Below are 22,935 nucleotides of genomic sequence, written 5' to 3'. Positions count from 1 at the left end.
GGGCTCCTGTCTCACTTGTTGTTTCCAGGTAAACGTGAAAAAATCAGGCAAAACTCATAAAAATACTTACCGATTACATTCACTCGGCCATATTTATCCACCGTTTCTGCGATGAATCCTCCACCGTTGCGGCGTTGGAACCACTACATCTGCGAAAACTATGACCAGTACAAGCGAACACCGTCGTTTATAAGACCTAAAATTGTTGAAATAGACGCTAAACCCTAACACACACACATGCACACGCACACGCACGCACGCGCGTGCGCGCACACAGCAAATTGTTTTACCAAACAAGTATTATGTTTCAGGCAACACGGAAATATATATCCTCATTTGCGAAGCACTGTTTTTTGGGGAAACAAATGATTATCGAAAGCTGCTATAATATTAGTATTTTTGGAAGTGTAAATGTGTACGAAGGACAACAAACGTTTTGAGAATTAAAGTCTACATACAAATATATCGTGTCTTGTGAATATCTGAAATATGAATTCTATTTGTCTTTTTACAAAAAAGCCCAGTAAATTGCAGTTAAGGATGCACGAGTTTTTTAAGGATATCAGCCGTTTTGAAAAAATGTTTCTTCGAATGTTTCTTTCTAACAAAATTTATGCAAAAAACAAATGCTTAATAATTTAAATACGACTAATAATGCACCATTTTTAAAAGCAAACATGCAGATTCTACTTGTTGCGAAAAAAAAATCACCCTTAGTTTTGGTCGACCTCTGCCTTAAATTGATGTAAGATGTACAATAGGGTAGGGGTTAGTAATTTCAAAGATCAGGTGTGGTTCTGATATTTATTTTTTTGACTGATATATGTATTATCTAGGATCTAAATATATCTCTTAGATACACGGTGACCCAAACTTTTTGTCTTTCCGTTTTGAAGCATGTTGTGTATTTAACGCAGCAAACACTTTTTTTTAAATCTTAACTACAGAACTTGTTTTTGTAGATGCAAATACGTTTTCTCCATTGAAAACAGTGGGTGGGGTAATCATCTCAACGTGGAAAAAAGAGATTTTTAGTGACACTTATGCTTATATAATACTAATATCACATTATATTCATTGTAACCTGTAAGACCTGAAATCCCAAATAAATTAAGTGGAATATAATATGTTTTATAATGTACCATCATTATTTAATTTTACTTTATTTCATAAATGCTTAAACAGTGGATGAAGAAAATGCCCCTAAATGAAAACGATCGAGTTTGGTGACCTGTGCTATTTTCTGCTCTAATTTGTCTTAAAAACTAATGTTCGTCAAGCTCACAGAGTATGAAATTATTCTTAATCGTAGAAAAAATCACTGTACATCCTAAATCAACATAGATCAAATTAAGATCATAGAAGGTTCGAAATATTGCTGCCTGATAAATATATACCGTAAAATCATTTCGCGTGACCTTTAATTATCGGTTGCATCAATCCACGAAATCAAATTCAATCTAACAGATAAAATTTTCATTCATTTTATCTTTAAAAGTGTAAACCATAAATTCATGTATCGATGCATTTTCATGGTAACAACCAAGCATTTTAAAAAGTATAATTCTCGCGCAACTTGCTGAGTTCTTTGTGTGAATGGGAAATCCCTCCACAGGTTATTATTATCCAATGAGAAATGAAATTTGTAAGACACATTATATCTGTACAATATGTATCAAAATGCGTCCAACTGTGCGAGGGCTAAGCAAAATAGACTTCTCGTTTCGCTGGATTTCTATTCCGCTTAGACGAACCAATTCATGATCTATCCTATAGATACGTAATGAAAGTAGAAGCTGGAAGCCATGCACTTCCTGCAGTGGTTTTGGAAATATTCGGAGTTGTAAAATCCTATCGTATAAAATTTAGGCGAGGCGTATTACCAGTGTTATAATTTATTACAGGACAGCGATGACTATTTTTGATATCGCCGCATGTGACTACAAATCGCCCGATTGCATGATTTTTCAGTGTGCTTTTTATTGACCTATATACTGTGCCAATTTATGACCTAAAATTTACATTTATATACTGTGATTTCTGCAACGAAGTAAGGTTTTATGTTTCTACGTTTTATCTGCTGAAAACATGGGAAAAGGAAGGGACATTTCCATAAAGGATCTAACAGAAGATGACATTAAACAGGTAAGGTTTTACTTGAATACCAGCTATTGTCATTGTATATCATCGGGGGTTTTCTCAAATGCATTTATATATGCGTAATCTAGATACAGGGCAGTAGCAAGCGGTTACTTATTTGCGGGGAACAGAAAGATTCGTTACTATATCTAATTGAAAACATAGCATTATTTCTCTTCTTCTAATTATTTGCGTCTGCAAACTAGAGAAACATGCATTTTACTGTTTCTAAGGTGCCTCAAAACATGTCATATGTTTTAATAACTTTGTATAAGAACATCCGTATGTTTTAATGACCTTTCACCTTTTGTATTATTATCTTCCCTTAAGAATTGAAATATTTGTAAGTCGAATTCATTTTTTTTAAATTTCAACATATTGTATGTTCTACTCTTTTATTTGACAGTGATTAGGCTACTGAAATAATTCACATTTTCATATACATTTTGTAACAGCTTCTGATTTCAAAGTTAAGTTTTATTCTATCTTTCTTAGTTCAGCGCAACCAAGATAGCCTAAAGGAGGCATTAGAATATTAAGCTATTCTTATTTTCTTTTATAAGTACTGAGAAATATATTCTTTATTATATTCGGGAAGTTTGTAATCAGACCGAAGAGCAAACTAGAAAATTCATTTACTCCAAAGTCCGAGTAACTTTAGACTTACTGAATTCAAATTTCGACTTAATATCTCGAAATTTCTTCGTTTATTAAAACTTCAACCACTTAGATTCTTCTCGAATTTTCTACTTACGAAATTCGAAATTTTGCCTTACTTACTCGAAATGTTGAGTTACTTGTCTAAGTTTTGACTTACTAACAATTGAATATCAAGATATAAAGATTGACAGAGATATGGTGTGTGATTTTTGCTTTTCAGTTTATTTCGTTCTGTTGCAGCGACAAACGTCGTCAAGGCGCCTCACCGAACGTCGTTATGTCATCCCGCCAAACTGCCCCGACAAACGCCACCCCGCTGAACGTCGTCCCGCCAAACGTCGTCTTTTCGCCTTCCGGAATGACATGATACTCATAGTATATATTAAATTCGAGATATAAGGAAGTAACATTTTAATATTGATGGAATACCGGTATTTGTAAGCCGAATAATTGTAAGTCCCTAATGAAATGTTATCGGAGAATATCGCTCACTCTCACCCCTATCGCCTTACATACACACCCCACCCCGAGATCTAAAATACACGATATAGATAGAGGGCAATGCGTATGCGTCTGTGGCTGCGTGCATGCGTGAGTGCGTGCTTTCTCCGTCCGTCCGCACACTCTCCCGTCTAGTGTTTATAGCCAGATAACAAATGTGTCGAACATTAGAAAAAGCACCTTATCATTGCGTCAGTGAGATAGACTGTCGTGCGAGCAAACACAGATCCCTATCTGAAAGGTCCATACCACACTTGGGTGAGGGGGTTGACTTGGGTGAGGGGGTTGGGCAAGTGTTCGTCATAAAAGATCTTATCTCAGCAGGAATTTAACACTCATAGAGAAATCTGTTTTAACTTCCTCGATTATGCGGCTAGTGCCATGCAAATACAGGTCCAAAAGTCAGACTAGGCGACGTTTTATAGGGCGATGTTCGGCGGGGAGACACCCGGCAGGCGACATTCAGCGGGGCGCCATAACGACGCTTGGCGGGGCGACATTCAGCGAGACACATTTGGCCGGGCGACATTCGGTGGGGCGACGTTTGTCGGGGCGACGTTCGGCGAGGCGACATTTGGTGGAGCGCCATAACGACTTTCGGCGGGGAGACATTTGGCGGGGTGCCATAACGACTACAACTAGTGCTAGACTATTGGTTTTTACAAATAGTCGAATAGAAAACGAAACCTATGCTTTGGTTGCATTCATTCATTGATAAATGAAGCATTCGTTGATAAATAATCTCACAGAGTAGTAGGTGAGACTTTTCAGCACGAGAGAAAACACCTGAAAGTTCCATACACATGAAAAATGATTCTGTCAAGATTTATTTTAACTCGTTTACTACTGATATTTCAATAAAAAGTAACTCATTATATATTGTTGTATGAGCTACTTACTCTCTATTACAGGCATTATCTTAACACATCCTACGAAGGGCAAATAGCCAGACTTATATTTAAAATTTTGCATGAAATTTTGTGTTCACATTTTATTTTCCAGGCATTTGAAAAGACACAAAGCAAGTTTGAGAAGATTCAAGGCTTTAAGTTGATAAGAATTACTGAAGAATACTACGATAAAGCATTGCAGTTGTGTCGAGAACATTTCGTACCTCAAGAGCCTCTAATGAAATCCGTAGGTGCCCCATGGTGCGAGGTAATAGAATCGTTCTGGTTAGATGCTTTGAAACTCAACCTTTCGCTGATGCTTATAGACGAAGAGACGGACGAAGCTGTTGGTTTTCGGACGATACGATACGCTTTCAAAGATGAGAAGTTAGATCTTAAAGGTACCATACCAGAACCATTACAAGTGCTCATGCAGTACCTTCTTTACTGTGAAGAAAAAGCTAGTTTCTTTGATCACTATGGTATTCAAGAGACAATACATTTTCTGTCGCTTGTGGTTGCTGCCAAATACCAGAGGCGTGGTTATGCTACAAAAATATTCCATGCAGCGACAGATATGGTGCGAAACCTTGGTTTAGACCAAGTTTATATCAAAGGTGAAGGCACGTCCAATTTTTCCAAGAAGATTTATGAAAAAGAGGGTTTTGACATTTTGTACGAACATGTGTATAACGACTGGGAGGTCGACGGAGAGAAACCGTTTAGTAATACGGGTGAACACAAATCAATAAAAATATATGGACGGAAAATTACACAGAGTTAATAAAATAAATATTGTGAAGCAGGCAGTAAATATATCTTAATTATCTTAGACAGAAGGATATCCATATAATCACCGTTTTACATTTACTTCTGCATGAATAAGAATAATTATACGGGAAATCTTATTTTTTTTTCGTTTTTAGTTTGCCTTATTGCCACAATGCCGTAGGTCTATTTTTGGGCAAAATTGAGATTTTAGTGTCTCTATGACATTCGTATGATGGTGAATTTGTGGCCTTGTAGAACTAATATAAACAGGCTAAATTTTAGTTCAACAAGGCTGTAAGTAAAGTCACTGACACTATCATATCTTTAAATGTCGTTTCCCAAAACTATCAAAAAGCTAGTTACTGCATTGTGGAAACAAGGCGGCTGCGTGTATAGGCTTATACATTAAATTAGTCGGTATAGGACAGTCCAACTAGTAGACTGACCCTAGCGTGATGCGCACCGACAATATTTACCAGATTCTATTACCAGTACTCGTGTGTATGTTTTACTGTACATAATGATGTTTGTAAGATACGAGTTGAAATCATTACTGAAATAATCTGTGGGACATAATTTGATAAAATAATACTGTTTGCTATACCAGCCTTTTGTATTTATGTATATACATATATTTGATTATGACTATAGTGATGAGAATGATGATGGTGGTGGTGGCGTTGTTATAACACAACGATAGTATTTTTTTTACTGAAAATATCCCATAAAGTAACTGTGCCAGCACAGTTTCTACACCTCCATTAAATTGTAACCAGCCTTAGGCAAACTGGCTTTAAGATAGATTGGAGTGTATAAGTCCGTCCACATTAAAACCTACATTAGTGAAAGAAAATCCATTAGTGAATGAAAATCAAAACTGAAAAAAATAATTGATGACATTTCAAATATTTTATTTGAAACTTTGATGAAATCACAGGAGTCTGAAATTCTATCAATAATACCATAGACGCCTATCTTTACAAAAAATACCCCCTATATATATAAAATATATAGAGGGTATTTTTTATAAAGACAGACTTCTATGGTCTTATTGATAGAATTTCAGACTCCTGTGATGAAATTATCTTCACTATTTTGAGGGTTAAGATGTTTTTAAGTTAGTCACCGAACTCATTTAGAGATGTGTCAAGAGAATGTCGTGCAAGCAGTATGACACCGAAAGCAGTATGACACCATCGTGCATGGCATGTTAGAACATGAATATAGTTCATCATATAAATATTTGGTATACTACTACAGCTTACGCGTGTAAATGGATTTCTTTTTCAAATACATGTTTGTGTTCTTTAGGTAGTTCTGCATAGTTGTGACAGCGTAAGGAAATTTTATCCGGAAAACTTAGAGTAATGAGAAATCTGTTATACAGTTAGCATAAATGTTGCCTAGAAATTACTTTATCCTTTATATCAATATTTAGTCAGCAGTACTGTCTTTTTGAAGTAATTCAATTCAAAATAATAATAGGAAATAAACAGCAATGAACAGACTATAGTTGATATTTGGCGAGTTGTGAAAAATAAAGCGCACATATTTATACATTTTATTTGGCCGTGTGATTCATGATACAGTAGGTAAATCTTAAGGATATTTGTTGTTGAATTTCCTTCAGATACAATGTTGCTTTAAGAATATATGTTGTCAATGAATAAAGTTTTGTATTCAATTTGTCGCATTTGTTGTTGTTATTGTTAGATTTGTTCTTCTTTATACATCATGATTTTAACCAAATAATACCAATATTATCCGTGCAGTGTCCTATGCATTGCATCACGACGTCAAGTTGTTGTGACGTCACGATATTATGTTGTAACAGTGGGTGATCGTATCACAACAATAGAAAAATCGAAGTACCAAGTTCTAACGATTGATTTAAATACATCTTCTGAAATTTAACATGAAAGAACATGCTATTTTGGAAAAACTTGTTAAATCATTCGGAATTGTACACTTATTTTCGAAACTTATAACGAGACAGTCTTAAGGTCAGTGCTCTTTGATGTACACCTGTAATTCAATGTTCAACTTCAACTTCAACTATCTACTGCCGAACAATCGTCTAGCGATTATGACTGGCAGGCGCTGTCAGGAAACAGTGTTTTAGTAAAAATGTTATGTGCAAAATTAAAAAGATAAAAGACCCAAAGTATACAGTTTAAAATCAGCGGATTATAGTATTTAGAGAGACTGCGAGTCCAGCCCGCTGACAAATGTCTGCAAATTGGGACTGGACCGGATATATATTGGTAAACTGTTCCATAGTCTGATAGTCCTGGGGAAAAAGGAATTTGCATGGTACGACGTTTTGGACTGTGGAATTAAGTAATTTAAATTTCGTGTCTGTGTGAGATGATGATGGTCCACAGCCACTAATTCATTTCTTATCTTATAGAAAATAACCAGGGAGGAATGATTTCTTCTTTGTTCTAGGGTCTTCCAATTTAGTTCTGATAACATATCTGAGACGCTACTGGTATACTGGTAGTCATTAAAAACATAGCGGGCTGCAGATCTTTGTACCATTTCTACTTTATGAGTGAAATATTTTTGCCAGGGGTGCCAGACCGTGGAACAGTACTCGACCTGGGGGGCGGACATAGGTTTTGTAGGCCATTTCTTTAACCTGTCTGTTGGTAGTCTTTACATTCCTTTTGATGAAGCGAAGGGTATTACTGGCCTTGGATGTTATGTTATTTATGTGATTTGACCAGGTCAAGTTATTGTTTAGGGTAACACCAAGGTATTTTGCATGGTCAGTGGACTGAAGTTGGACATTATGTAGGGTGTAAGGATCTATAACAGGATTTCTTTTACGATATATTCTAAGAACTTCACATTTATCGGGATTAAATTCCATTGACCATTCTTTTTCCCATTTTTCTAAACAGTAGAGGTCTTGCTGTAAGCTTTCTGCAGAGGATTCAGATTTGATGGTAAGGTAGACAATGGTGTCATCAGCAAAGAGACGGGCTCGACTTTTGATACTATTGGGCAAGTCATTTATGTAGGCGAGAAATAGGCAGGGGCCAAGGACTGAGCCTTGGGGGACCCCTGATAGGACAGGTAACCTTTCAGAGACTTTACCCTCAACGACTTGCTGAGATCTGTTACTGAGAAATGACTTAACCCATGCGGTGACCTTATTATTGATACCTAGGTATTTGGGTTTGTGAATCAGTTTATGATGATCTACTTTGTCGAAGGCTTTACTAAAATCCATAATAATTACATCAGTTTGTTGACCTTTTTCAAGATTATCTGCTATTTCTTGGGTAAAACCTATGAGTTGGGTCTCACAACTATGTTTTGACCTGAAACCATGTTGTTGTGGGCTAAGGACGTTGTTCTTGTCGAAGTATGACATTATTTTGGAGACTAGTATATGCTCTAATAATTTGGATGCTATACAAGTCAGGGAGATGGGCCTATAATTACTGGGTTTAGATTTCTGACCTTTTTTGAAAACTGGTGTTATGACCGCATGTTTCCAGTCGTTCGGAATAATGCCAGTTTCAAGTGACCGCTGGAAGATGACTGTTAGAAGAGGGGCAATTTCATTATATAGTTCTTTAAGTAACCTAGGTGAGATTTCATCTGGCCCTGATGCCTTATGAGGGTTTAAACCTAGAAGTAGTTTGTCTACACCTTCGACACTTATACTTATTGGAGACATAGGCTGGTTGGTAGGAGTGGAGGCTGCACTTTTCGATAGTTGCTTAAGGCTGAGTGGTTGTGGACGGGAAAAAACAGATTCAAACTGACTGTTGAGTATGTTGGCCTTGGTGACTGGGTCTGGATGTATCTGACCATTGCTACTAAGTGGAGCTATACCAAAGTTTTCAGTTTTGTTGTGCTTAATAAAAGAGTAGAATTTTTTCTTTTGACCTTCACCAGAGTTGTCTGTAAAAATTACGGATTCGAGGTATGACCAATAAGCACTTCTGATTTGTTTTTGGATGCTAGACCTGAGGGCTTTAAACTTTTGGACTTTAGTGGGGTCTTTGGAGGGTGACCTTTTAAGTTTGGAATAAAGTTTATCCCTTTTCCTAATGTTCCTGACAATGTCCTGTGATATCCAAGGGAGGTCAGCACGTGACTTGCATAACCTACTGGGTATATGGATAGATGATAACCTGTTTATTTCGGCTTTCAGGCTGTCCCAAGAGGTGTTTGGATCAGCATGGTCTAACAAGTTAAGTAGGAGTATAGGTTGTTTTGATCTTTAATTTTTTTAATAGGCATTGAAGAAAGTCATTTTGAAGGAAGACTTTCGCTAATTTGATCAGTGTATCATGCGGGAGTCCTTAGGGCGCTTTTGTTTGTAACAAACTCAGTTCGGTTTCAAACCGGTTTGCCAAACTTTCGATTTATTTTGTAAAACTGGTTTTGATCTCGAAAAGGTTTGTGTCATTTGTTTTGAAAAACCGCTAACCGGTTTGTCAAACCGACCAAACTGCCCCCGGAGGCGGTTTGTTCGGTTTGTTGTATCCGAAATTTATTGCAGTTCGGGAAAAAATGGCGGAACGTGTGGACCAAAATGGAAACGGGTAAAGAAAAAAAAATAAGAATTGGTTCATTTCTGGTAATCTTTATGCTCAGCCGAATTCATTTGTCAATAATTTGTCAATAATTACTTCTGAAAACATTCTCTTTGGTTGGCATGTATACATCGTTATAATCAGTTTCTCTAACCATCGAAATATTCCATTCATTTCGTTCCAAGATTATTCGACCTCCAACAGTCCAAAATCCAACTACTGTTATTTAGCCCACCATCATCAGATGGTGGGCTATGCAAATCACTCTGCGTCCTTGGTCCGTCGTCCTTCCGTCTCGTTATCGCATCTCATCAGAAACTACCACGGGGATTTTGACCAAACTTTGTCAGAATGATGTATTGGTACCCTAGTTGTGTCCCTCTGAAAATCAGACTTGTTTAACAATTTTTTAGTGAATTATGGCCCTTTGTTTATTTCTATAATTTACATACATTTGTAGATTTATATAGGGAAAAACTTTGAAAATCTTCTTGTACGAAACCACAGAGCCTAGGGCTTTGATATTTGGTATGAAGCATCATCTAGTGGTCCTCTACCAAGGTAATTCAAATTATTTTCCCTGGAGTCTAATATGGCCCCGTCCCGGGGGTCACGTGGTTATAGACTTATATTGGGAAAAACTTTGAAAAACCTCTTGTTCAAAACCACAGGGCCTAGGGCCTTGATATTTTATATGTGACATCATCTAGTGGTATTCTACTAAGATTGTTCAAATTATCCCCCTAGGGTCAAATATGGCCCCGCCCCAGGGGTCACATGGTCACATGGTTTACATAGACATATATAGGGAAAAACTTTGAAAATCTTCTTGTCCAAACCACAAAGCCCAGGGCTTTGGCATTTGTAATGTAGCATCATCTAGTGGTTCTCTACCAAGTTTGTTAAAATTATCCCCCTAGGGTTAAATATGGCCCTGCCCTAGGGGTCACATGGTTCATATAGACTTATATAGGGAAAAGCTTTTAAAGTCTTCTTGTCAATAACCTACAACATTCAAATTTGGACCACATGTATGGTTTTGAGTGGCAAGGTGAACCTTGACATTAGTTGACCTTGATTTTGACCTAGTGACCTACTTTCACATTTCTGTAGCTACAGCCTTCAAATTTGGACCACATGTGTAGTTTTGTGCACTGAAAAAAACTTTGACCTTGACATTGACCTAGTGACCTACTTTCACATTTTTGAAGGTACAGGCTTCAAATTTGGACCACATGCATAGTTTCGTGCTACGAAATGAATTTTACCTTGATTTTGACTAGTGACCTACTTTCACATTTCTCAAGTTACAGCCTTCAAATTTGGACCACAGCATAGTTTGTGTACTGAAACAAACATTGACCTTACATTAATCTAGTGACCTACTTTCACATGTTTGAAGGTACAGGCTTCAAATTTGGACCACATGCACAGTTCTGTGTTCTGAAATAAAATTTGACCATGATTTTGAACTAGTGACCTACTTTCACATTTCCCGAGCTACAGCCTTCAAACTTGATGCACATGCATAGTTTTGTGTAACAAAGAACTTTGTCCTTGAAATTGATCTAGTGACCTACTTTCACATTTCTCAAGCTACAGCTTTCAAATTTTGACCACGTGCACAGTGTTGTGTGCGGAAATGAAATTTGACCTTGAGCTAGTCAGTAAGTCTTGAAATTTGGAACACTCAAAAATGGCACATTGGTGGGCGCCAAGATCACTCTGTGATCTCTTGTAGTATAAAGTTTTAATTTATAGTAAATATGTCTGTTTCTGAAGGATAACATACATATGCAATATTTTGTATTTAAATAAATGTCTCTGTTGCTAAGCAAGGGATCACTTCTTGTAGTGTAAAGAAACACACTTACTTTTGTAAGAATTCTAGGTTTAAGTCCTAGCAAGAAGCCCTATGCACATTGACATAACTTTATATGCACATAAACATCATTAGTATATAAATACATATACAAAGCAGTTCCCTAGTCTGACTAAATTTTAAGAGCAAAATCAGTATTTTTTTTATTTTCATGCATACAACTATTCATATCAATGAACATTTCAATTTCCAAATAAATTTCCATTTTTTTTATCCCTGACAAGATATTAATTGAAAATAACTTGACTGACAGCTCTATGACCTGTTAACATATGCAGAAAAATGGCCGTAAAACACTGCAAAGTCATAAATACTTGTGGAGGACTAATTTTCATGGATTTCATAGTTGTGTAATTAATTTCTAACAAGCCATGAATACCATCGTTTTTATCTTCAAAAGTTGAGATCTATAAAATCGTGTCCTCATGAAATAGCCATTTTAATATAGACAAAGCAGTTATCAACAACAAAAATAAAATGACTATTAAGTCTGTAAAAAGAGCTGATCCATGTTGTCAAATGTTGTACAATTTATTACAATGCTAACTTCGAAAACAAGTTTGCACAAGTTTGTTTCAATTGATAATGCATTGTCTCATTAGTGTCTTGATGATGGTGATTTTCCCCTTGTGACTCACAGGTTCTGTTGGTTGTTCTGACTGAGCTCCTAACTTAGCCAGTTTGTCTGCCTCTCCATTGCCTGCAAGTCCACAATGGGATGGAATCCACTGAAGTGCTACTTTGCAGGTTATACTCAGGCGCTGCATTCTCCTGGCTAGCTGCGGAGCTTTATTGTTGATCAGAGCTTCCATGACAGACAGTGCATCTGTAAGAAAGACGACTGAGGAACTTTCTTCTGCCGAGTCTTCAATCATTGAGACGGCCTTCATGAGTGCTTCAGTCTCTGCCTTGTCATTGCTGCTCATTGTGTTTTCCTGTGGCTGCGTGTAGTGTAGAGAAATTTCAATTCACCGAAATACATATAATTATATACATAAGTATCAATTATGTTTAATAATGTATATCCATGGTTTCTGAACCCCCCCCCCCCCCCCCCTTAATACAGTGACATAAAAGTTCAAAGTATTAAGTATTATCTGATCAAGTCAGGGGTGTCATTGGATGCCATCAAACTCATTGTTGCCAGATTTTGAATGTACAATGCGTCATCAGAAAAAATGTCAGAGATTAAATATGTCAACCATTTTGAAGAATCTTAATTAATATTTATTTAAACAAGTTTTTCTGAGATAAGATGCATCTCGCTGGCCTAAAATTACAACTGGTTACTTAAATCAGTCCAGCACCAGTGTCAGAGTATATGTGCTTTGCTTGAACCTTGAGTAGTATAACATCATCTATTTTTGCACATTAACTCCATCACAACTGTCAAACTTTGCTGAGTGTGTTCAAAACAAGGAAACAGCAATGATTTCAATTTAGGAGTTATCCCTGTTACAAAACACTTAATCTCTAATTTTCATCAAATTGAAATAAAAAAAAAGTCTGCTGGATAGTGGATACTGTTATATGATTACATCTCAGTCTTAGTCTTTGTGGCCGGATGGTTAGGGTAGTTGATTTTAAATTATTTGTCCTTCACTGATGTGTGTCCGAAACCTTGCTCAGGGTGTAGAATTCTTTCATGTGTGGATTTTTAAGTAATCCAGCTGACTTAAAGGACAGTGGCTTAACCTAGCTGCCCGCCGATGCCTTAAATAATGCATTGAAAGTTGAGATATGACCTATAATTCTGTCAGTCTGACATTAAACTTAACAAAAACTATCATTTGTATTCACTCAATTGGTCTAATGTTGTTGAGTGCAAAAGGCAGTGACTCAACTGTCTATGCCATAATTAGCCTTGCTATGTACACATGTTAAATAGTGTCGGCACATGAGGAGTGGTAATAGTAGTACATGTTATTTAATATGTTTGGCTCTTAGATACAAAATCTGTCATTTATCTCCATTTAGAATAAATTTAATCACCATTTTTACTAGATTCGTCATTTTGTTCATACAAACCGCCTGTTTGTTCAAGAACTCATTTTAACTGAAACCAGTTTAAGTTTATCATTATTTTTTATCCAAACCAAAACCTAAAACCCAAACCGGATTTTTGCAAACAAAAGCGCCCTTAATTAAACGAAATGCTTTAATAATTAGAGGAAAGAGCTTCCGCACTAAGTAAAAGCAAGGAGTTTATCTAATCTAACGGACCGATAACTGCCGATCATTTGCGGCTTACCTACGGCAATGAAATTCGATAATTTTGGGTTGCAAAATCCTATCTATTTATGTCCCTGATTGCACTTTATTACTTCGAATACGCTGGTGATATTTGTCAAAACTGTCTTTCGGTACTTCTGTTTATTTAAAACTTCCCTTTTTATAGCATTCTATTGCTCTTACTTGTTGTTCCTGAAAGAGGTCGATTAACTTTGAGTTGGAATGACGTCAGCAGCCTTGTTCATAAGAGGATATTTAAATGAACTTATTTTAACAATCAGTTTTCTTTTTTATGGAATGTACTTGTTGTCAATGGCTTCTTCTGATCTTGACGTACATGTTATGGGAGTTTTTCATTCTGAAGTCTGAAATCTGCCCTTTAAATACACCCATCTGGAACGAAACCAAACGTTAAGATATGACAATATTGCCTTCATTATAATTAATAAAAATAAACAGAATGTATAACGATTCAAAATTGTGCAATATAATCTTATGAAATCATTATATCAATACTAAGAAAATCAATACACATGCATGTTCAATAACGTAAATCTGTAAGTCTACAAATTTTGTTATTTAAAAAAAGACCACAGTGACTAAACTTAATATTAAACAAATTGTACGAATTCAAACGATGTTAGCGCATGCAGACAGAGCTATCTCCGTAGCGACATGACTATTTCCTTCACGACAGAGCTGTCTCTCACAATAAAAGGTAAATATTTCTACACCAAAAGGATTTTCGGTACACACTTTTATTCCAACTTAGGGCTACCTCATGCCTAGTCGGTTTGCTTTTTAATACCAGTTTTATGACAATGAATATGCTTTCTTTATACGAAATGGCCCAGATTACCGCTATATCAACTATTTGGTAAACATCACCACGACCACAAATCAGAAATTAATTTGTCAATTTTAAATTGTCTGTTAAGTTAAATCAAATCTACATCGCCTACCATTCCCCAATTTTTCATATTCGATACAATGCTTAGAAAAATGCCAAAAAATATGATGACAGTCACCTTTGTTGACGTTTTTTTCGCGATATGTACTAGCTCGGAAGTTGCGACAGAGCGATTTACCGTATACCTCTGTGAATATCTGAAATATGAATTCTATTTGTCTTTTCACAAAAGAGCCCAGTAAATCGCAGATTTATATATATTTTAGTTGAAGCTTATCATTATACATATACTGAAATAAAAGTTTTCAACATAGCACATTTTATTATGTAAGATGCTCGGTGACCCCAACTTTTTTTCTTTCCATTTTGAAGCATTTTGTGTATTAACGCAGCAAACACTTTTTTAAAACTTAACTACAGACCTTGTTTTTGTAGATGCAAATACGTTTTCTCCATTGAAAAAAGTGGGTGGGGTAATTATATCATCATGTTAAAAAAAGAGATTTTTAGTGACACTTATGGTTATATTATACTAATATCACCATGTATTCATTGTAATCTGTAAGACCTTAAATCCCGATAAAATTAAGTGGAATATAATACGTTTTATAAAGTACTATCATTCTTCAATTTTACTTTAGTTAAAAAATGCTTAAATAGTGGAGGAAGAAAATGCTCTTTAAATGAAAAAAAAAAAAACGAGTTTGGTGAACTGTGCTTTTTCTGCTCTGATAGGTCTTAGAAACTAATGGTCTTCAAGCTCACAGAGTATGAAAATATTCTTAATCGTAGAAAAAAATGACTGTACATCCTTAATCGACATAGATCAAATTAAGACCATAGAAGGTTGGAAATATTGCTGCCTTATAAATATATACCGTGAAATCATTTCCCGGACGTTTATTGGTTGCATCAATTCACGAAATCAAATTCAAACTAACAGATAAAATTTTCATTCATTTTATCTTTAAAAGTGTAAAACCACAAATTCATTTTCCAACGAAATAACCGAAATTTCATGCCCACGGAAACAAATAACGTAAGAATTTTAAAAAGGTATAGTGCAACTCGCTGCGTTCTTTGTGTGAATGGGAAATCCCTCCACAGGTTATTATTATCCAACGAGAAATGAAATTTCTCACGAAATTTCTAAGACACATTATAACTGTACAAAATGAAATATATTGCGTCCAATCTGTCAAAAAGAATTGTGCGCGGGATTTCTGCTTTTTCAAAAACTGTTTGTCCATGTTTTCCGTGGTCTAGGACAGATAGATAGACTCATTGTTTCGTCTAAGCAAAATAGATCGCTTGATTTCTATTCCGCTTAGACGAACCAATTCATGATGTATCATATACGTAATGATAGCCATGCACTTCCTAGTTTTGGAAATATTCGGAGTTCTAGCTGGTTTTCATTGTAAAATCATATCGTATTTATAACGTTTCGGCGAGGCGTATTATCAGTGTAATAATTTATTACAGCCTGAGGCCAGCATTTTTTAATTTTCTGGTTTACGGGAGCGCCGACCCTATTTTTGGACAAAACAAAATAAAAATAAAAGTAATTTTCAGTACTTTTATTTTCATTTTACCCGCCGACCGTCCGTAATTGTTGCTGCCAAAAATAAAAGTTTAACTGTATGGTAGAGGTTTTTAATCTTGATCAGTAGACGCATGAAAAATGGCTGCCTGCATGAATGTAAATTGTGTGAAATTAAATTGGAAAAATGTACAAGTTTACAGACAATTATCTTTGGAATGAGTTGGCAGAGATAACAAGTATTGTAAACAAATTGTCTCTGAGTAGAAATTAAAGCACCTAAAGCTCAACATTAGGAGTAATCACCTACGAAATATAACCTTCAGTAAGGCTTCACTATCAACGCTGTCCAGATGTTGAAAAATCTGGCGTATCACATGTACAAGATTTGTTGTCTGTATATTAATATGAAATTAGGTGCTACCTAAATGGCAGAGCTCCCTTGAAAAATCACAGTGCCCCTTAAAAAATAAAGGAGTGGTGTTGGAATTGTCTGGAATTATGGATTCGTTTAGGAAGTTTATGTTCTATTAGATCTATTAAAATTATAAGTATTAATGATAATTCATGATTTCTGAATGCATGTTTTCGACTGCATCAAATTTAATTCTTGACATGTGAAATACTCGAAAGATATTCTGTATATAATTAAAAGAAAGTTCGATACTGTATAGATTAAAATCTGCACCAAGATAAAGAGAAAAACAGGTATTTGAATAACTTCTGTTATTGTTATTAAAACGCACTGCATCAACAATTTTACATAAATTATTATCATACTGGAAACCAGTCACAAATGATAACCCCTTCAAATTGAAAAGCTTCAAACCTAACAGAATCTCATTAGTCCAATAGCCAAAGGAGTTCTGTATCTTTGCTCGTGAATGTTTGGCAATGAGGACTTAATGTAAAAAGTTAATGTTTCAATTCCAAAGTTGTTAAAAATTAGAATTTACGTAATACTGGAAATGACTATTGTAATTCTTCTAAATGTCATTATTGTCAAATTTTGGTTCTTTCTGAAAGGAAGAATGATTGTGTCCAACTTTCAGTCAAAAATACAGCTATAATAGACGCCTGGTATGGGAAAATTACAATCATTTACATTACTGTACAAAGCTTGTTTTAAACCCAAAAGACTAGCAATTTTTAAAAATTAATGATCAGAATTTTACATAGAGAAAAACAGTGTTTGCCGAAAATCTCAGAAAACCCTGTTTATTTACTGAAGTTCTAAGTTAACATTTCTATGGGTTTTTTTATGGTTAACCTTTTAGCACTAATGAAATATATGCGAACGGGGAGAAGAGCATTATTTGCTTCTCACAGTTCAATGCCTGTATATTTTGATCCTAAAGCTGTTGGAACCTGACATCAAAACTAAATACTTGTTAAATTTCACATGAATGACTTTAGTTATACAATATTTTCAAAACTCATAATAATACCAAAAAAAATGAAATAAAAAAAAAGGAATAGAAAAAAAAAATCTGGTCCAGGTGAGGTTCGATCTCACGACCTCTAGTTTTCAACGCGAACTCGCTAACCACTAAGCCACTGTGGAGTTATGACGTCATCATGACAAACATAAGCATATATTAGAAAGTTCGGTAATGGCAGCGTGACGAAAGTGGTTTCAAAATGAAAGTATTGTATTTTATTTCTTTTTTCTTCGTAGAAAATGTATTTAGCACTAATTTTTTATTATCAAACGCGCATTTACATTTTTTATTCAATATTCAAAGCAGTAAGCGAGACGCTTTTGTCAACCGTAAACAGTAAGCGTCTACTGACGTCTTTACTGATTAATTACTATGTGCATAGTGCACATGGAAAAATCCGAACAACACCGATTCCAAAAAGTACCACGAATTTTCAACTCGATGGTATACACAGTTAGATCTCTCTATTCGTTTTCTTGTTCATACGTCTAACCGTAATGCGACGTTGTCGGCGCCGCTTCGCGGCGCCGGTAGCTCTGCTATAACTGGACAACGATCGAATTCATGTGGGACTGTCAGAAAAATACCACAATTGATAAAAAGGAAAGAAACCAAAGAAATGGCAAAATGGAAGAGCAAAAGTGAGTATCAACTTGCTAAACATATTTTTTTTTTTACTCAAGTCTTGTTTGTTTGTTTGTTTTGGGTTTAACGCCGTTTTTCAACAGTATTTCAGTCATATAACGGCGGGCAATTTACCTAACCAGTGTTCCTGGATTCTGTACCAGTACAAACCTGTTCTCCGCAAGTAACTGCCAACTTCCCCACATTAATTATCAGAGGTGGAGGACTAATGATTTCAGACACAATGTCGTTTACCAAATAGTCACGGAGAACATACGCCCCGCCCGAGGATCGAACTCGCGACCCCGCGATCCGTAGACCAACGCTCTTACCTACTGAGCTAAGCGGGCGGGCTACTCAAGTCTTGAGCAAGTTGAGGGTTAGAGAAGAAAAAATAACTAATGCCACAATTTTCAGTAGTTTTGTTCAAATCAAAGTGCAATTTCAATGTAAAATGACTTGTCCCTGCAAATGCTTGACAATGGTAAATGTGATAAAAGATTCAAACTAGTCAAAATAATTGGACTGTCAGATTAACGGTTGTTTAATATTTTTGACGGGCAATCTAATCCGAGTGGAGATATTGGCCACATATAAAAGATTATCTCAATATTTCCTAGGATCAAGTTCTAGCCAGGTACCGTAACTACAAAGATAATTATGAAACATGAAACTCCAAGCAGTATTGTCATGTTCACTTAATTAAGTATACTGACAAAATCTGTAAGAAGACCCTTTGAAAGTATATTTGGGACAAACATTCAGGCACTATATGCCACATGTGCCTTTGACACTGAGGAACACATAATGACATATCCAGTAATAAATGTTTTTTCGGACTCATAACTTACTCATTCCAAGACCCATCTCGGCATGCTCAGTGAAGAGTTATAAATCTCCGATAATGTTCAACAGTTGTCTGAACATCAGCCGTTAAGGTTTAGCTGAAGCAAAATTCAGATTTTTTTGGCTTGTCGTACAATATAGGTGGCACTGACAGTCGGCAAAATATAAAACAATATTCAAGCCACTGAAACTTAACCAAAGCAATTTAATTTTAAAGCCAGTGTGCATAATATTTATCAGTTCGTAATTTTTCATTTCTAGTATGACAATGTCTGACTCCATCTCCAGCCAATCAATATGCATGTATGCAGGATGCAGACCTAAAGTAGTCATTTCATATCCCAATTTTAAAGCAGTTTTTATTCATGTTTAAATAATAAACATTATGCAGTGGTTTTATGATATGATAATGTCAACTGTGGTTACAGGTACATGTATATTTCAGAATGAAAAATGTTTCCACAAGTCTATTTTTACTACAAAATAGATACTTACAAAAACACAAATAGTGCATATCCTTGGTGACTTTGAAAATGGCATTATTTATACAAGTTACACATAAAGAAAACAACAGTATACTGAGATGATGAGCTATAAACCAGTTCAGAATAGTTCATTTTTTAGTGTGTATGCAATTTAAGCTTGCAAGCTTTTGTTTTCTGTGGTTTACAAAAAATAAAAAAATTGTATCCTTTTGGATGTTTTATTTTTATTTATTTGGTCGACTGCTCAAAATTGGGACTTTTATTTTTATTTTTATTTGTCCCCCCCCCCCCCCCCCCCGACCCAAATTTTTTGAAAAATCTCCCGTAAACCAGAAAATAAAAAAATGTTGGCCTGATCTGAATACATATCATTCCATTGATTTTTCAGTGTGCTTTTTATTGACCTGTATACTGTGCCATTTTATGACCTAAAATTTACATTTATATACTGTGATGTTTTAAACGAAGCGCATAACATTTTCTACGTTTTATCTGCAGAAACATGGGAAAAGGAAGCGACATATCCATTAAGAATTTAACAGAAGATGACATTAAACAGGTAAGGTTTTACTTGCATACTATTAGATAAATTGTTGAATGTCATTGTATATCATTAATTATCTTCAATACAAACATATATAACTTAGATTTAAGCGAAAATTATTCGAATTCTATATGGGTACAGATACGAACAGGATTTAAATATAATTTTTCATAGTTCATTGCGTTGTCAGATTTTAGAACATACTTTTTAAGTTTTCTCCTGTTTATAAAGCTGCTTCATAATATGCTGGCTGATTGGTGCCATTTCTGCGCGGGGCGAAATGTCGATATTTTAGAATTCATAAGGCACTTGCCTCTTAATTCTCGTAATTTCTCCCTGCCGAGTAACCACTTAACAATTTATCGAGAACCGCCTAGACTATCGTTTTTTTTAATAGTCGAATAGAACTTAAACGAAACCTATGCTTTGCATTAAGCTCTTTCTTTTCTTAAATTTTACGCATTCATTCATTGATAAATGAAGCATTCGTTCATTAAAATTCTCACATATGTCGTACAAATGACGTCATTTACAGCACCAGAGTAGTGTACACATGGAGTAAGACGAGACTTTTCAGCACGAGAGAAAACACCTAAAAGTCCCATACACATGAAAAATGATTCTGTCAAGATTTCTTTTAACTCGTTTACTACTGATATTTCAATAAAAATAAACTCATTTACTACTGTTGTGTAAGCTACTTACTCTTTATTACAGGCATTATCTTAACAGATCCTACGAAGGGCAAATAGCCAGACTAATATTTAAAATATTGCACGAGATTCTGTGTTCACGTTTTATTTTCCAGGCATTTGAAAAGACACAAAGCAAGTTTGAGAAGATTCCCGGCTTTAAGTTGATAAGAATTACTGAAGAATACTACGATAAAGCATTGCAGTTGTGTCGAGAACATTTCGTACCACAAGAGCCTCTGATGAAATCCGTAGGTGCCCCATGGTGCGAGGCAATAGAATCATACTGGCTAGCTGCTCTAAAACTCAACCTTTCGCTGATGCTTATAGACGAAGACACGGACGAAGCTGTTGGTTTTCGGACGATAAGATACGCATTCAAAGATGAGGAGTTAGATCTTAAAGGTACCATACCAGAACCATCACAAGTACTCCTGCAGTACCTTCTCTACTGTGAAGAAAAAGCTAGTTTCTTTGATCACTATGGTATACAAGAGACAATACATTTTCTGTCGCTTGTGGTTGCTGCCAAATACCAGAGGCGTGGTTATGCTACAAAGATATTCCACGCAGCGATAGATATGGTACGAAACCTTGGTTTAGACCAAGTTTATATCAAAGGTGAAGGCACGTCCAATTTCTCCAAGAAGATTTATGAAAAAGAGGGTTTTGACATTTTGTACGAACATGTGTATAACGACTGGGAGGTCGACGGAGAGAAACCGTTTATTAATACTGGTGAACACAAATCAATGAAAATATATGGACGGAAAATTACACAAAGTTAATAAAATAAATATTGTGAGGCAGGCAGTAAACATTTCTTAATTATCGTAGACAGAAGAATATCCATCTTATCACCATTTTATATATTTACTTCTGCATGAATGAAAATAATTATACGGGAAATCCTATCTTTTTCGTCTTTAGTTCGCCTTATTGCCACAATGCCGTAGGTCCATTTTTGGCAAAATTAAGATTTTAGTGTCACTAGGTATGTCTCTATGACATACGTATGATGGTGAATTTGTGGCCTTGTAGAACTAACATAAACAGGCTAAATTTTAGTTCAACAAGGCAGTAAGTAAAGTCATTGACACTCTTATATCTTTAAATGTCGTTTCCCAAAACTATCAAAATCTAGTTACGGCATTGTGGAAACAAGGCGGCTGCGTGTACAGGCCTATACATTAAATTAGTCGGTATAGGACAGTCCAACTAGTAGACTGACCCTAGCGTGATGCGCACCGACAATATTTACCAGATTATATTACCAGTACTCGTGTGTATGTTTTACTGTTACAGTGTACATAATGATGTTTGTGAGATAGTTGGAATCATTATTGAAAAAACCTGTGAGACACAATATGATAAAACAATACTGTTTGCTATAGCCTTTTGTATTTATGTATATACATGTATTTGATTATGACTATACTGATGAGAATGGTGATGGTGGTGGTGTCGTTATTATAACACAACGATATTAATTTTTACTGAAAATATCCCATAAAGTAACTGCGTTAAATTGTAACCTGCCTGAAGCGACCACTCTGACCATTTCCATTGGTTTGACTGGCTTTAAGATCGACTGGAGTGTATAAGTCCAGTCCTTCCACGTTAAAACCTACATTAGTGATTGAAAAAAAATTAGTGAATGAAAATCAAAATGGAAAAAAAAGTGATGACATTTCGAATATTTTATTTGAAACTTTGATGAAATTATCTTCGCTATTTTGAGGGTTAAGATGTTTTTAAGTTAGTCACCGAACTCATTTAGAGACGTGTCAAGAATATTGTGCATTGCCAAGCAGCATGACAAGTTGAAAACAGTAAACATGAATGGCATGTTAGAACATGAATATAGTTCATCATATAAATCTCTGATATACTACTACAGCTTACGCGTGTCAATGGATTTCTTTTTCAAATACATGTTTGATTAACCGGAAGTGACAGCGTAAGGAAATTCTATCCGGAAAACTTAGAGTAATGACAAATCTATTATAGGCCTACAGTTAGCATAAATGTTGCCTAGAAACTATTTTATCCCTTATATCAATATTTAGTCAGCAGTACTGTCTTTTTGAAGTAATTCAGTTCAAAATACAGGAAATAAACAGCAATGAACAGACTATAGTTGATATTTGGCGAGTGGTGAAAAATAAAGTGCACAGATTTATACATTTTATTTGGCCATGTGATTCATGCTAGGTAA

General features: G+C 35.4%; 2 protein-coding genes across 3 annotated transcripts in view; both read left to right on the top strand.

Moving 5' to 3' along the window:
• The first annotated feature begins 1,745 nt into the window (after positions 1–1,745).
• Positions 1,746–22,935, top strand: part of LOC123524830 (uncharacterized) — a 32,256-nt gene continuing 11,066 nt past the window's right edge. The window contains exons 1-2 of one of the 2 annotated variants that reach the window (XM_053538399.1): positions 1,795–2,145; positions 4,303–6,650. In XM_053538399.1, the coding sequence (XP_053394374.1) occupies positions 2,089–2,145; positions 4,303–4,974 (729 nt within the window). In that variant the 5' untranslated portion in view covers positions 1,795–2,088 and the 3' untranslated portion in view covers positions 4,975–6,650. Of the gene's footprint in view, positions 2,146–4,302; positions 6,651–22,935 lie in introns of those variants that run through there. The other variant, XM_045303335.2, reaches the window with a different exon arrangement.
• On the top strand, positions 19,906–22,908 carry LOC128555603 (uncharacterized). The gene is made up of 2 exons (XM_053538400.1): positions 19,906–20,040; positions 20,834–22,908. Exons 1-2 carry the CDS (start codon positions 19,984–19,986, stop codon positions 21,503–21,505), a joined length of 729 nt encoding a protein of 242 aa, XP_053394375.1. The 5' UTR covers positions 19,906–19,983; the 3' UTR covers positions 21,506–22,908.

Source organism: Mercenaria mercenaria, chromosome 3 (genome assembly GCF_021730395.1).
Source record: "Mercenaria mercenaria strain notata chromosome 3, MADL_Memer_1, whole genome shotgun sequence".
Classification (NCBI taxonomy): Eukaryota; Metazoa; Mollusca; class Bivalvia; order Venerida; family Veneridae; genus Mercenaria; species Mercenaria mercenaria.
Note: the sequence above shows the minus strand (reverse complement) of the source record. Positions and strands in the feature narration are given on the sequence as shown.

Coding starts and splice junctions, on each gene's coding strand:
- LOC128555603 (XM_053538400.1), top strand. CDS start 19,984: ATGGGAAAAGGAAGCGACATATCCATTAAGAATTTAACAGAAGATGAC. Junction 20,041..20,833: donor CAGAAGATGACATTAAACAG/GTAAGGTTTTAC, acceptor TTTATTTTCCAG/GCATTTGAAAAGACACAAAG.